The sequence below is a fragment of the Coptis chinensis genome, chromosome 8 (genome assembly GCF_015680905.1).
Source record: "Coptis chinensis isolate HL-2020 chromosome 8, ASM1568090v1, whole genome shotgun sequence".
NCBI lineage: Eukaryota > Viridiplantae > Streptophyta > Magnoliopsida > Ranunculales > Ranunculaceae > Coptis > Coptis chinensis.
The window spans coordinates 69,725,643-69,741,407 of record NC_141463.1 but is presented as its reverse complement, the minus strand read 5'-3'; the positions used below and the strand labels follow the sequence as shown (position 1 = coordinate 69,741,407).

Sequence of the window (15,765 nt, the reverse complement as noted above, 5' to 3'; positions counted from 1 at the left end):
ACGGGCCATTTATGGCACATTCAATAAATGCCCACCTAACATATGACATCAACAGTCATAAAACTCAATTCCAAAAGTTGAGGCGTAGAGAGTTCTAAAAGAGTGTGGTAAATTTGTTTACGCATTATTGAACTTTATTGTATATATCATTTCAGAGAACGAAAGAGTATCTTGATTCATGTATTTTTTTGGTTACGCGTTATTAATATACCGATGTCCAAGTGTCATAACGTTGTGTATAAAACTGAAATATCACATAGTAGTTAATACACATACACACGTATATATAAAGGTCTTAGCCTAAAGCCAAGCATGCTAATAGCCCCAGACCTATCCTAATAGCCCAAATTATAATCCGAGTTGAAAGTCAAATGGGTCAACTGGTCAAAGTCAACCCTGGTCAAAAGTCAACTCTGGTCAAAGTCAAAGTCGACCTGCCAAGGGTCAATAGCAGTCAACCAGCCCCAAACTCCTCTAACCCAAAAGCCTAAAGTCAAAGCCCCAAAGTGTAATTGGTTTCGACCCAAGCCAATGTGGTCTAACCCAAGAACAAAATAGAACCTGGCCCAACCCAAACTAATAGATTTTGGCCCAAATAAAACTAATATCTCAGCCCAACAGCTAAACAAACTAAGCCCCAAAACAAAAATAGATCTCGGCCCAAGCCCTACTAAGGAACACTGTCATCTTCCTCACTAACTTCTCTCCAGCAGCTCCTCTCCACCGCCAGCCACCACCGTATTTCTCTTCCTCCTCCAATTCCATCATATCGGTTTGACTCCTCCCGAAAAACCCTACATGTCGATATCACCCAATTGAAATTCCATCACTCTTCAAAAACGCGTTTTGACGCCATTACTGGACATTCAAGCCTCAACACCACCCCTTAACAGCCCTCACACACTCACTACACTACCCCATCACTAACAATCCATTCCAGTACATAACCAAAATCCCAACAATAAGTTTTAAATAATTTAAGCTACTGGGCGATTTTCTCTGGCCGCCACTAACGCCCTTACGAGCTCCAACAGCCCACCCAATCATCAAATCAACAAATCCACAATCCATACAATTCAATGTAACCACAACAGTTAACATCACCACACAATTAAACAAAACCCATCATTCAAACACAACCAACAATAAATGGGACGGTTTGGTTTCTGATAGCGACGCCATTAGCAACCGATGTCAAGATGTCAAGGCTTCGACAGTTTAACTTTTTAACTTTATTAGATGTCAAGGCTTCTTGATTGAAGGTATTGATTCGCTTCCGCAGTTAGTGTATGGTGAAAATATGGAGATATGAGCTTGTTGTGTAATTTTGAGTATTGTTGGTATGTTAAATTTGAGGAATATAAAGTTTGATGTCAATCTTGTTATGGATGTTTGAGTTTCTAGCTTCCGCGCAGTTGGTATTGATGACCAAAGTATTTGTTAGATGTTTCAAGTTGTTTGTTTGAAGTATTATAGGGCACGTACATGACCTCTATCTTGCGAGGAATTATTCTTTCTATCTTCCTATGTTTCCAGTACTGTTCCAGAAGTTTGCAGTCATAACAAGGAAGCGCGACCCACCTTCCACCCTCTATAGTGAGTAGTATATGATACATGTTCTATTCGAATTTTTTTTTGTGAAGTATTGTTCTTTGAAGAAAGCATTGGTCAGTTTTGTTGATGGGGTGGTCAGTTTATTTATTGAGTTGGCATTTGGTATCCTCAGTTTCAAGTTCAAGTCGGAATAGACAAGCCTTTGTATGTTCCATTTCAGACTTGTATATTCCACCTTAAGGGGGGGAATATGGAGATATGAGAACATTGAGTAGTATATGAGGCACGACGAATATGGAAACATATGTGGAAAAGTATGAGATCCATATTCATATGAGATAATGACATCCTCACCATTCAGTATAGTATTCAGGTAGCAGTCACGCCTAAACTGCACATATATTTCAAGTAGCAGTCATGCCTAAAGTGCACGTATGTTTCAGGTAGCAGTCAAACCTAAATTGCACATATGTTCCAAATAGCAGTCAAGCCTAAACTATGCGTATGTTTAGGTAGCAATCACGCCTAAACTGCACGTATGTTTTAGGTAGCAGTCAAGTCTAAATTGCACTCATCCATATTCAGGTAGCAGTTACGCATAAACTACACATATATTTCAAGTAGCAGTCAAGCCTAAACTACACCAGTATTCAGTATTCAGGCCAGAGTACCCATAATAGTATTTTGTTGACTTCAACAGTGATATTGATAGTAGCAGCCAAGAAGCACACATCAAATCAGTGTTATTGTTTTCAATTTATATTATGACAGCCATAACAGCGAATGGAGTGAGTAGTAGCCAAGCAGCGCGCCATTAAACCGGTGTTATGATTTCAGTTTGTGACTGTGGTACACCTTCAATATTCAGGTTAGACCATTGCCTACACCGACAGTTTCACTTTCTAGAATGTCTCAACAGTTGTTCGAGTTCTTCAACTAAAGACAGTCCTATGCGAAAGGGGGAGTAGTATTCTTATCGTTTATTTTTGCAGTCCAATCTGTAATTTGCATAGTTTGCGTAATTACAGCTTGAGGGAGAGTGTTGAAGTATGTAAAGTATCCCACGTTTCTATAAGTGTGGATACATATTTAGGAGTTTCTGTTTTGAGTAGTTTGACACCCAAGTAAGTCAAGTATAAATAGATGAAACTATGGGTAGAGTATTGAGAACTCTCTAACCCTATTATTCTAGCCTCCTCTCTTCTCTATTATTCTTCTTACTGGTTTCCCTATTACAATTATGTTTAAACTCTCCTAGCATCACCACTAACAGTTGTGTCAACTCTGCCCACCCCTCTAAAGCAAAAGAGCAGTGTAAGAAAAGTGATCAATATCTTCATCAAAAGTGTCACACATTGTACATACTGGAGACACCATAGTTCCCATGTGTCTAAGGATATCAATAGCGAGAATGCAACTCAAAACAGCCTCCCAAAAGAAAATTTTCACCTTCAAAAAGATAGGAACCCGCTACACCAAATTAGTGGGAAAAGAGGGGGGTTCCGTATTCTTGGTCTCTACCTTTAGCAGTTAGTGTACTATAGAAAGTGCTTACCGAGAAGATATCATCCTTCGTTGAGTGCCACAAACACCTATCTTCCTGGTCAGTTATCACCACCGTATCCAAAAGCATGGCCAAGTCGGCATATTGTTGCACCTCCCAATCGTTGCTACATCTCCTTAGAAACAAGTTCCACGCGATTTGATTGTTTACAAACTGTATTGCATGCTCACGGATCGGATCAAGCTCCTTTTGTTATTAGATGCTTGGTAAATATGAGGAAAAAGTTCAGCCAAGGACTTATCGCCGACCCAATTATCCAACTAGAAGAGGCATTTGTTTCCACTAACCCACTTTGAAATGAATTCCCTTTTTGAAAGTGGGTAAGACACTAAAGATACCTCTCCATAGGCTACATCCATATGATTGGTTTACACTATTAGGCCACCAGCAATGTTGAGCATATCCATACTTCGCGATAATCACTTCACGCCAGGGAACCCTCTTCAGTTAAGTACCTCCATAACCAACTGCCTTTAAGAGCTTGATTCATTGTTACCAAACTTCGGATCCCCATACTACCTTCCTCCTTAGATGCACAAACCTTTTTTCCAACGAACAAGATGGTACTTCCTGTGATTTTCTATAAAGCCCATATGAAATCCCAAATCCGTCACTCAATCACTTCAGCCATGCTTTTTGGAATTGTGAATAAGGACAAAGTATATAGGCAGACTAGAAAGAACAATACTGGCTAGGATCATCCTTGCACCTTTAGATAACATTCTACTGCACCATCCTCCTAAACATCTTTGTACATTCTCAATAACAGGTTCCCACACCCTCTTATTCTTGTAATTAGCCCTAAGTACCGACAGGGTAAAATCCCAATAGAGCATCCCATTACTTGTGCCAACGAATTCATGTTATCCACCTTACCCACTTCGAATATCGAAGTCTTTGACATGTTGGTTTTCATCCCAAAAATGCTTCAAAAATGAGGAGAGCTTTGACTACAAGCAACTGCAGCACTGAAGCTTCAATCAAGAACAAAGTATCATCGACGAACTGAAGCACCGCTATCTCTTGACCATTAACTGCTGGTTTGAACCCTTTTATGTAGCCCAAATACATTGCTTTCGTAACCATCTTGGTGAGAGTTTCCATTACCATATTGAACAAGAATGGCGAGCAGTGGCGGAGCCAGGGGGGCCCAGGGTACACCCTGGCGTACCCTCAACTCTACCCAAAAAAAAAAAGTTATCAGTTAATTACAAAATGGCACAAGTTAATAAGCAAAAAAAAATTGGCCCATGTGCCACTGATGTACGTACTTGAGTACTTGAGGTAGAAACAAATTAGTAGAAACTAAACAAAAGGTCATGTGTTGTGCTGACCTGTCATATATTTCAGTACTTGATGTAGTAAAAAGAACAAAGTACCAAAAAAGCCAAAAAAAGAAAATAGAAAACTCAACAAATCACTCCACCGAAAAAGCACACCCATATATAAATCCAAACAAAGAAATTCTCTCATATTCATTAAAAAAATAAGAAAGAAAGAAAAAAAAACCTATAAGGTACTCTATTTATTTTCTCTTCCATTCTCTATTACTTTATATTAAAATTTAAGTTTTCTACTCTTCTACCCAAACAAGCACCTTTACACTTACCGGTTTTGTAGAGGTAACTAGGTAACCCTTATATTATTTAATTTTTTGTCGTCTTTTTGTACTGATTCCTAAACCATATTATTTAGATTTTTATATGTTTGTGATTATTATTTTATTTTGTGCACATTATTGGTGATTTATTTTAATTCATGCAATATCAATTAAATTGATTGGTGGTTTATTTTAATTGTTTAAATAACTATGCTAAAGTATTTGATCAAAAAAAAGTCGTTGTCCGCTCAACCAACTAGTAACACAGATCATGTTGTTAGTGTTGAAGTAGGATCCTCTTCAAAGCGAAGTCACCAAGAAACTGAGAATGGTGGTGTTGAACAACCTATATCAAAACGGGTTGTGAGTCGTTTGCTGCTTTCGATAAACAAAAGTTGATTCATTTTGCCGACTTTATCTCGATGATTTTTCAGAAATAGATCAAATGGAATTAGCGGATCAGCTTGAGAATTATATCATTGATGTGCGTTCCGATACTAATTAAGTTTGATAAAATAAATGGAATTAGTGGTCTAGCCAAAAAAATGGTTGAGACGATGAAAGACATTGTGTACCTACTTGTGTATTTGTTGATTAAGTTGGCGCTAATTTTACCTATTGCTACTGCTACCATGAAGAGGGCATTTTCTACTATGAATATAATAAAGAATTGTCTATGCAATCGGAATAGCGGATGAATGGTTCTATGATTATTTAATAATATATATTGAAAAAGAAGTTTTTGATAGCATTGATACCGAGTTGATCTTGCAACGCTTTCAAAAAATAAAGAAAGATGACAAAAAAGAAGACCGCCGAGAACAACTATGAAGAAGTACTTGTTTAGATTGAATTATTTTTTTATATTACATTTATTACAATCATTTTATATGATTTTTTTTTTTATGTTCGAAATATATTTGTTTTGTTATTGGGTTTGAATTTTTGGTTAAAAAAAAAATTAGTGTATTTTTTTTTTTTAATTTTTTTTTTTATGCTTGGTTTCTAAGTGGCTCACCCTCACTTAAATTCCTGGCTCCGCCACTGATGGCGAGATTGGGTCACCTTGACGCAAACCCCTTTGATTTCTGAAAAATCCGGTTGGTGAGCCATCCACTAGAACAGAGAAAGAAGTTGAAGTAATGCACCTACGAATCCAATTCCGGTATCTCTCGCCGAACCCCATCCTTTTAAGTAAGGAATCCAAAAAATACCAATTTACATGATTGTAGGCTTTCGAAATATCAACCTTACATAAGATGTCATTCTCTTTGTTCTTCAGCCTAGTGTCAATGTATTCATTCGCAATCAATAGCCCATCCAAGATTTGTCTACCACCTATGAAAGCGCTTTGTTGCATTGAAATAATAGATGTCGGTACAACACGCAACCTGGTTGCAAGAACCTTGGAAATTACCTTATAGATACCTCCCACCAAGCTTATCGGTCTGAAATCCATGAGTGAAAGGGTGCCCACCTTCTTAGGTATTAGTGTGATAGAAGTTGTGTTATTTCTTCTATCCAAAGTTGCATGATCCTGAAATTCTTTAATCACTGTTACGACATTGTCTTTCAAAAAATGCCAACACTTCTTGAAAACACACATCTGAAACCCATCGGCCCAGGTGCTTTATCACCCCTTAGTTGAGAGTCAACACTTTTTCAGTAATTTCTGCTTCCAACCCCCTTGTTTGTTCCTCTGATAACACATTAAACTCCAGGTCATCTAAATCCAATCTCACTAATAGGTCTTCCGAGTAGAGAGCTTCATAGTATTCGGACAGTTTTTGTCACTAACCGTCAATCATTAAGCTATTGATACTATTGATCTTATTTCTTGGCGGTTTTATGGAAGAAACTTGTGTTATTTCCCCCTCTTTAAAGCATGCTCTTATTGAGTTATTGATGTAATCATTGTAAAATTATTTTCCCCCTGTTTAAAGTATGCTCTTATTGAGTTATTGATGTAATTATTGTAAAATCAACGTGATGACACCATGAAGATGGATCCATGACAGTATCCAATACCTTTTTTTTTTCCTCAGATCTCATTCCAAATAAGGGTTAACTAGTATTACCCCCATAGTAGCTAATACTGGTTAACTCGATAAATAATACAGATGCAAACCCGAGAGAAATTTTCTTTTAACAAGCCCAGCTGATGCTGTTGTTAATAGTGTCAAGAACATGAATGAACTAAAATTGGATTATTGTACAGCCATCAATAAGGGAAATCAGATTTGATCAGTTTACTGTGGGCAGGAATATCATTAAATGATACTTATAATTTACTTTCTTATTGCAAATGAATCGAAAATTACAAATCTAAGACAGGGTAACTAGGTAGCTAATAGTCATACCTTAGAACCAACGTTGCTAAAGAAAATGTTGTCAAAGGAAACAGATCCAAAACAAAATTTGTTCAAATTTCATCAATTCCGGTTAATATTAGTGATGGTGATACAAAGCGAAGTATTCTCTTAGTGCCAGATATTCATATTTGACTCAGTAGTATAATAGCCGAGGTGTCTTTTCTATCAGGCAGAAAGCAGAAACCAAAATTCAATCGCAAACCACATTTGACATGAAAGAACCACCTATACTGATTGCTTCTTTCAGATGCCGGAACAGAGCACATTAAAATGGGCAGGACTCAGACCTTGGGGCCCATTTTGGCGCAGAATTGAGCACCTGTCCATGGAGCTGGACTTCGCTCAATCAGCTCTTATCAATTCTGTGCCTATTTTACAAAGAGACGTGTGTATGTTTATACTGATGGGATTATTCATTCATCTCCTGCAAAAGAAACAGCCAGAGCGTGGACTTAATTAGTACAATTACGAAGGATTTTTCATAAGACCAATGCAGCAATGCATACTATAGTGCCTTCCAAGTTCCAACTGCTAAATCATCAGATGTTGAATAGCGAAAAATTTGTAATAAGGATTATTAAGCAAGAGGAAGAACTCCAATTCTCTTGAACAACAGTTTAATTTCAACTTTCAAAACCACAGTTCCGATTCAATGGCATAGTTTGGCCACTAAATTCAGGTCAAACTAGAATGTTTAAACACAACTAATTGCACCACGAGTCCATGATAAACACAACAAAAGGCTGTGATTAGATTGTCTAGACTTGTCGGACAGAAGCGAGGAAGACAAATGTGAGGTAGGGATATATCTGAGAGTTTCTCTCCCTCCTCTTCTCTCCCATTGTTTCTCCTAAAATTCTGGAAAACCTCATCAGACGCATCCAAAACGACCTTTATTACCTATGGTAGTATAACCAGTGCAGGATCTGGCTCAAGTAATTCAAAAGATAAGGGGTCCAAACTCAAGCCCTCAATACAGAAATATAGGTACAATAAAAACATAATAATCACCATTTATTTGTTTGTTGTAGGGACAAAGAAATGAATATGGTGATGATTTTGGCATAAACCGGATGTTTATAATCATACTTGTCGGGTCAAATTTTAGTCTAAAAGAATCGACTCAACGAGTTAGAGTGATTGTCCATCCAATAAAATAACACACTAAAAGTAGACACAACAATAGTTCTACAACTGACATTCTTTAACATATATCCTACTTAAAGAAAAGACGTTACCTTGCTTGACACGTTTCATCAGCCCCAAGTCAAACACTGAATTCGGTGATATACAGTTTTTGTGCACAATAGGACCCTCCCTCTCCTCTGGAGTTCCAGTATCACCACCAACAGATGAAACGTTCATATGCACCGCCCCTTTGAACATCCATTCATCCCTTTCATGACTATAGAAGTCTTCGAAGGGCTCCCCACATAATATGCACACACACTGAGTTTCATCTGCAGGAACACCTTGCTCACTCTTATCGACTCCCTTGACCAACCCTTCCACAGATGATGTGGAGGTAGGACCAGATGAGGACTTCACACACCCATGAACCCAGTCACCTGAAATTGCAAACCATCTCCTTGAAACCTTACCACTGGTGGGTTCAGGCTTCTTTGAAGCATGCCATTCTAGGTGGCGATCAAGCTGTACTTGAAGTTTAAGTCGAAGACCACATAAATTGCACTTGTGGGGAAGGTCTTCGAAAAGGCTACTTATCACAGAAGAATGAGATTGTCGAATAATGTCCGCCTTGAATGATGTACCAATGAGGTCCTTAGGCTCTGTTGTGGCTTGAGAAGACGTAGGTGTGCTCTTAGCAGCAGACTCTGTCACTGGTAATGAGGGGGATGAATTTAAAGTAGCAAACAACAAACTGTTGGTACTGAGAGTAGGACTCTGCTTCTGGAGTTGCTTAGAAACTTGGGGAGCACTAATGGTGGGTGATTCCTTTGCTGGAGTAGATATTATTCCCTTTGCAACCAATGAGCTCAATAGATTTGAAAATGGAGCAGGGGCAATCTTAGCTACACTAGACGTTTGTGATGATGTATTAGAAACAGATGCGCTAGGATGTGGACCAGGTGGAAGTGGAGGCCCTGATGGGTTTCTCAGAGAATGTGTAGTGAGAGGGTCTAATACAGAAGCAGACATGCTCATGGGAGCAGAGGTAGCGAGCTGGGTTGGAGGAGGACCACTTGGCAGAGGAGGCCGAGTGCACAAAGGTGGTGTCAATGTGCCCGAGTCCAAGATAGTTGTGTTTGGAAAGCCACCGCTAACTGAGTTTTTTGATAGTATCCCGCTGTTCATAAGAGTAGCCAACAAATTACTCGTATCCGACTTCCCTGGCACATCTGCAGCAGAATTAGTTGACTGGTTTAACACAGAGTGCCCTGTCACCGAAGGATTTCCACTAACTGATGATTGAGGCAATGTCTTTTGAATCTGACCAGAGGCTTGAGATGAAGTTAGCTCTGGAAGTGATTGCAATGAAAAGGGACTATGATGTTGGCGCTGAGATAACTGCACTGAAGGAGATGAATTTTGCATTTGTTGAGGCTGTGATTGAACTGACTGAATATTTCTCAATGCACCAGGCTTGATATGATTCTGAGGAATGGTAGAGAAAGAATTTTGTGTAGGTTGGGTAAGAGCCCTGTTCAGATGCAAAGACTGGTGAGCTGTATTCTGGCCAAGCAGAGAGATCGACCGATTCTGTAAGCGGTCAAGTTCAGTCAAACTGTGTGGTTCCTGATGCTGAGGATGTGATGAAGATGAAGGTGAGAGCGGATGCTGGAACATGGATGACTGTCCCGATGGGGACACAGATTGTAGAGGCTGATGCCACTTTTGACCCAAAATTCCAGCAGATGATCCAACACTAGGAGTTCCACCAACCGGAAACCCTGGAAGACCTTGAACTCCTGTCCTTGATAGGGACGAGCTAATGCTTGTTGACAAACCACCTAGGGAAGAAGGATGCCCTTCAGATTGACCTGAAACTCTAGAATTCATGCCAATAAGGTTAGAACCATCTCCTGAGTTTGACTCTCGCGACAGCCATGTTGATGATGTCCGATGCCCGAAAGTCGCATGTCCTTTATGTGCTGCGGAAAAGGAATCAGTGACTGTTTCCCTATCAATTCTCGAGCCAATATCCATCTCCGCACGTGGTAGTGGCAGATGATCTTCAATCTCCTGCTTACAGTTGAAGAAATCAAGGAACAAAGTCAATAAACCAGTAATTACAAAATAATTCAAAAACACTCTAACTCGGTAATCATAATAAATCAAAGATCTAAAGTCAGCACATAATTGAGGAAATTATAGTTTGTGCTTGGTAATGATTCAGTAATCATAATATATAAGAAACAGAAACAAGAGAATGCTCCACACGGTACAAACTGACTTCCAGCGTGACCTCTCATCCTAATACATAGAAGTAGCCATACAACACAATATATTTGGAGAATCTTGATGTCCAAAATAATTATTTCTCTATAAACTCTTACCATTTTATCTGCATCATCACCAGTCCAGCCTTCTTTCCTCGGGAATCTGGAGTTCATATCATCCCACATGTACTCCTCTTCCTCAGAGTTTTTCCAGTTCTCATTTATTATTCTGCTGTGTGCGACGCTCTGGGTTGGAGCCTTTTGTTGCACTTGAGTACCAGCTAGTGCAGATTTGGGTGCCCTTAATTTAGAATATCCCAGTTTGCTATCAAAACCATTCCTTTGGCTAACTGTTGCCTCTCCAGCATTTCTGTTGGCTCCATACCAAGGCTTATCATGTCCGTCCTGCTCAGTAATCCTCTCACCAGCTCTCACATATCCCAAGTCTGAATCCCTAGAAATATCAGAACTGTAATCGTTATCTTCATATCCTGCACTGTTCTTCTCATGAAAAGATTCACTTGATGTGTCTCTTTTAGGATGCTTAAATTCCTGCAGAGTTCAACTCATGTTATAGCCAGTTTAAGAGATAGGGAAAGTATTTAAGTCGCAAAATACATGTTGTTTACAAGTACCTTACTGGGTAGATCTGTCCATGCCCTTTCTCTTCCAATAAGAGTTACATCATCATCATCTGAAGGAACTGAAATCCCACTGTTGGCATTGACTCCCTTTACCTACATCACATAGACCCAATTGGGCAATTAGCGAAGTCCAAAATGATGTATGATATTTTCTGAAAATAATCAACATAACGAATACGGAAAAGATAAAAAATGTTAAAAAAAGAACAAGTGGGCACCAAAGTCTCCTTGGAGAAGAAATCCCAAGAGAATAAACCCGAGAGGGAGCTCCTTCATATGTCTCCATTTCTTGCAAAAAAAGACCATCATAGTCCTGGTGCCTCAATTTTCTAAGATATGCCCAGCCTGTGACTCAATGTGAATATGGTTGCTCTAATCATCCCAAATAAAATAACACTGTATTACCACTTCCTAGCTCAAGAAGCACCCACAGGAAGGCCAAATAAAAAAAAGGTTTGGCCCTAACCCCATAAACATCCTTATTAGTCCACTAACACCAAGGAACTTATCCTAACGGCGATGTGCCCATAAAGGTCGTTAAGCCTGCAACTAAGTATCAACCAAACGTCCTATTCACGGAAAAGGGAAAAACACGCAAGTCTGACTCCCTTATGACCCAGGGTCCCTTGATGTACATTGTTGCGCTTTCTTTGAACAACTCACTCAATTTAGAGAAATGGAAGTTCACATCAAAGACCAACCACACATCATTCACTTTTAAATTGAATAACACAGCAGAAATTTACAATTCATATTCAGAAAATGAGGGCTATAAGTATACATCATACACAAAATGGTCTTACCCTGCCAGATTGTTGAAGGCGCTGCCTCGCCTCTAAATACTTGGGATTCACATGAATGCTATGTGTAGGCCGTTGTGACTGTGATTCAGACCTAGAAGTCACATTTCCAGAAGATGAACCATTAATGGCAGGTGGAAAACCAAGCTCCTTCCCAATCATCTGAAGACAAGCAGGAGGAAATACCCCTTTCCATGTCCCAAAGAGATGTCTCATGCCAGAATGTATAGTAGAATCAACTTGTCTGTATGCCTTGCAGAATACCTAGAGAAATAAAAGTTTTAGTGTTTGTTTGACCTTATTCCTGTCAAATCGTTAACCGAGTATAATAGAATAGGCACTGCTTAAAATAAGCAAAAAAAAGGAACTAACACAAAAATCTGCATAACTAAGACAGAATAAGACACAGTGAAGACATCACATGCTATAAAAACCTAACAAACAAAACTTCAAAAACAAATATCCAAAGAATTTAGGTCGTACTCGATAATAACAAAAGATAGGTGTAGAAATTGGACTTGATAATGCTAAACCTACTACCAGAAAGGTAAACGAGTAATTATATACCATAGATAAAAGAATTGAAAGTCAAGATAGACAACAGATAGAAAATAATAAAGGAACATATAATCAACAAAATTCTGACCTCGGGTAATTTGGCTGCAAAATATTTAATATAGTCTTGCCCGATGTTTTTCACAATACTATCCAAAAGATAGAGAGACGGCAACTTTTGATCACTAGGAACCTGTAAAAAATATTCATATGATCAGATAAACAAATCACTCGTATTCAAACTTGCTGTTGTAGAAAAAAGTTTTATAACGAAAAGAGTGGCCATTGCCATGTAAGCAAACCTATTGTCTCCTATTGCAGAATAAAAGGGGACATGAAAGCACACAAACAGGATTTGTCAACTTAGTTTGTTTACACACCACAGGCTACAGTCTTAAAAAAGGATTAGCCTGTGTCTCCTATACATTTGCACTTTTAATGTGATCTTCATTCTATAGGATTTCTTGAAAATAGAAGGGATCACAATAATGCCTACCAACCTCATCATTAAGGCATCATTTATATTGTTCTTGTAGAAAGATTAGATAATATATTTACAACTTATGTTGGTCATAGATCTGGACTTACAACACCTTCTGGGAAATTAGTTAAGTATTACTGATCCCGGAGAAGTGAAGACCCCATTCTTATCTCCATGAGAAGAAAAGGCAAACAAAAAAGAAGATTACTTTCATTGGTGTAAAGGGTGAAATTAGATAGGAATTGACTTTCCTAGCACAGCAGAAAGGCCAAAGAGACTCGTCAATCGCAAATCAAATTCTAGGGGAGTACAAAACACTGTCTATACTGATCACTAGAATCAAGTCTTATAAACTCAAATTGAATAATCAGGAAAAAAAAATGATCATTCTAAAAGCCTGCCACAGCATCTGCCGAAGCAGTAAAGAAACTCAACATCCTAAGGAATCAGTAGCACATAATTGTTAGAAAAGAGTCAGCTAACCACTGATAATCAACATACACGAAGAATATAACTCTGTAACCCCAACAAAAATTAAAAGGAACGAATCAATCTAGACATACTATATCAGTTCGTGCAACCTGTATTCCATGTACTTCAGTGATAATGCAGATGTCCATAACAGACAAGAACGTAGAATTTGGCAAGTTTACAAAGTTTTCTCAAGACAATATCTCTTCCATCTCTTACAGTCTATTAACCCTTAAGAGCACTGGCAGTTGAGTTGTTTCATAAACTTCATTGGAAGTTAGTCATGATTGGAAAAAAAAGGCTTAATAATCACATGATGCAGCAATCACACTCCTAAACAAAAAATGACATCACATAACACCATTGAATCACATTCTCAAAAATAAAACATAATTTGCGAATCAGCCATAGTTTAGACTGTTGCAACGCATTCGGAAATGTATCTTAGGAACAATGCTTGTTCCTAATTCAGTACTGTCGAGTCTTGTAAATTGCATTGAGATTGATTGGGACAAAGAGACAGGGATCAAAGCACTTTTTTTTTTTACTATAAAAAAAAAAAAAAAAAAAAGGTATACTTCTACTTTTAGTTTGTGCTTCTTTTTCATCTTCCATTACACAAAGATTGCTGCAACTAGAATGTAAAAAAAAATACATAAAAACCAAAATACAATTCTATACTTAGAGACAATAAACACGGCATTGTTATAAACCGGATTCACCTCAATAATATTCGCACAGATAGTAGCAGCAATCCATTTTGCGACATGTTGATTCTCCCCAGCTATAATCGTCAAATTAGTTATAATTGGTTTCGAATTGAATGTCAGCTCCGCTAATGCCGTTTTATATTGACTCACTAATTCTTGCTGCTGATGATGTTGTGTCGTCTTCATCTGTTGCATCGGCTGTCGTACCACCGTATCATTATTTCTCTCCTCATTATTATTATTAATCTTATTATACCTTGACTGCTGTATCGGCCCGTTGTTGTTGTTGTTGAAACTAGTTCGATCTTCGATTAATCTAGGTTTTTTTGCTGTACCTTGTTGTTCTCTTGATCTATCTATAGATCTACGAGTACTTGCCATCTCCATGATTGTAATTAATTGAAAAAATAAAAAAACCCTAACCCTAACTTCTATAATTTCATTACAAAGTACATCAAGAAAATCTAAAGTTTCATTTTTTTTATTTTTTTCAAGAAACTAAAAAGATAAAGAGAAAATTACATAGATTGAACAAAACTACATAAATCAAAGAATATACAAGGGCGCACTTCAATTTCTTGGATCGAAGCTGATGGGGTAAGGCACGTGAACGAGAGTGTTCAGTCCAAGCCTGGTATTTTTTTTTTTTTTTTAATTGAGGACCTCCTCTGTTGAGAGTGTAAGAGAAAAAAGGGAAGAGAGAGACGATGGTGTTTCTTTTTCTTTCTTTCTTATAGTCGTTTGATTAGAGAGTTAATCATGACACGTGGATGGTGGATTATAGGAGGAGAATTTTGGACCCATGGATTGATTTATGTAATTAGTAGGGTTTGACTAGTGACGATGGTGAAGAGATTAAAGTGGTATATATCATAGGTATTTTGCGAAATGTCTTGGCAAAATGGTTTGAAATCTTTGTGGACCATCCGCTACACTCGGTAGGAAAATCCAGCTACTTTGGTGTGTTGTTGGATTGCTGAACACCAAAGCAATGATACAACATTACAACCAAACAATCTGTTCTCGTTTATTTTAGTAAACTACAAACAATCTGTTATTATTGCTGTAGTTTGTACTTCTTCTTGCAGTCTTTTTGGTTTAACGCTAGAACCTATGAATTTGAACACTGGTGGGCTTCACACAAGCTGGGGGCAAGCACCTCCCCATCAAGTCCTCGTGAGGATTCTTCTAATTTCAACGTCTGGTTGTTTAATAGAGCAGTTGGATTATTATCTACATTTTTTTTCTTTTTCACCCTTTAATAGATCAGAACGAAAAATCTGAATTTTACAACCAAAAACACAAATACGATATACTTGAATATCAAACAGTACCATCCATGATATCATTTGACGTATATATCATTTTCACTATAGCAGGTGGGAGAGGGCATCCTTGCTAATTTACACCAAAGCACATTTATTGATTATTAATTGATTTTTCTACTTTGGATCATGTATTAGGTAGCAAAGCACCTCCTAAATGTACTAACTAATTTACTTTGGGTCCTGTATTACCCATTATATAGAAAGAATGCATCAGGCGTCCGTCCAAAATATAGACCGACTGCCCTGCAGTAGTCCACGATGTGGTATGACTGATTGACTGGCATC

The 15,765-nt window shown here is 38.1% G+C and overlaps 1 protein-coding gene across 1 annotated transcript; it reads right to left on the bottom strand.

Moving 5' to 3' along the window:
• Positions 1-6,985: 6,985 nt before the first annotated feature.
• LOC147482709 (pre-mRNA cleavage complex 2 Pcf11-like protein) lies at positions 6,986-14,858 on the bottom strand. The gene is made up of 7 exons (XM_086575510.1): positions 14,165-14,858; positions 12,582-12,683; positions 11,939-12,199; positions 11,127-11,228; positions 10,609-11,043; positions 8,329-10,294; positions 6,986-7,514 (listed from the first exon to the last, which is right to left on the bottom strand). The coding sequence occupies exons 1-7, from the start codon at positions 14,537-14,539 to the stop codon at positions 7,504-7,506; spliced, it is 3,252 nt and encodes a 1,083-aa protein (XP_086431636.1). The 5' UTR covers positions 14,540-14,858; the 3' UTR covers positions 6,986-7,503.
• Between the last annotated feature and the right edge of the window lie 907 nt (positions 14,859-15,765).

What these genes read in the sequence shown, in the direction of transcription:
- LOC147482709 (XM_086575510.1), bottom strand. Translation starts at nt 14,539, where the DNA reads ATGGAGATGGCAAGTACTCGTAGATCTATAGATAGATCAAGAGAACAA. An exon ending in GCCTTCAACAATCTGGCAGG is followed by an intron (nt 11,229 to 11,938) that starts GTAAGACCATTT and finishes TATGTGATGTAG; the next exon opens with GTAAAGGGAGTCAATGCCAA. An exon ending in GTGATGATGCAGATAAAATG is followed by an intron (nt 10,295 to 10,608) that starts GTAAGAGTTTAT and finishes AACTGTAAGCAG; the next exon opens with GAGATTGAAGATCATCTGCC.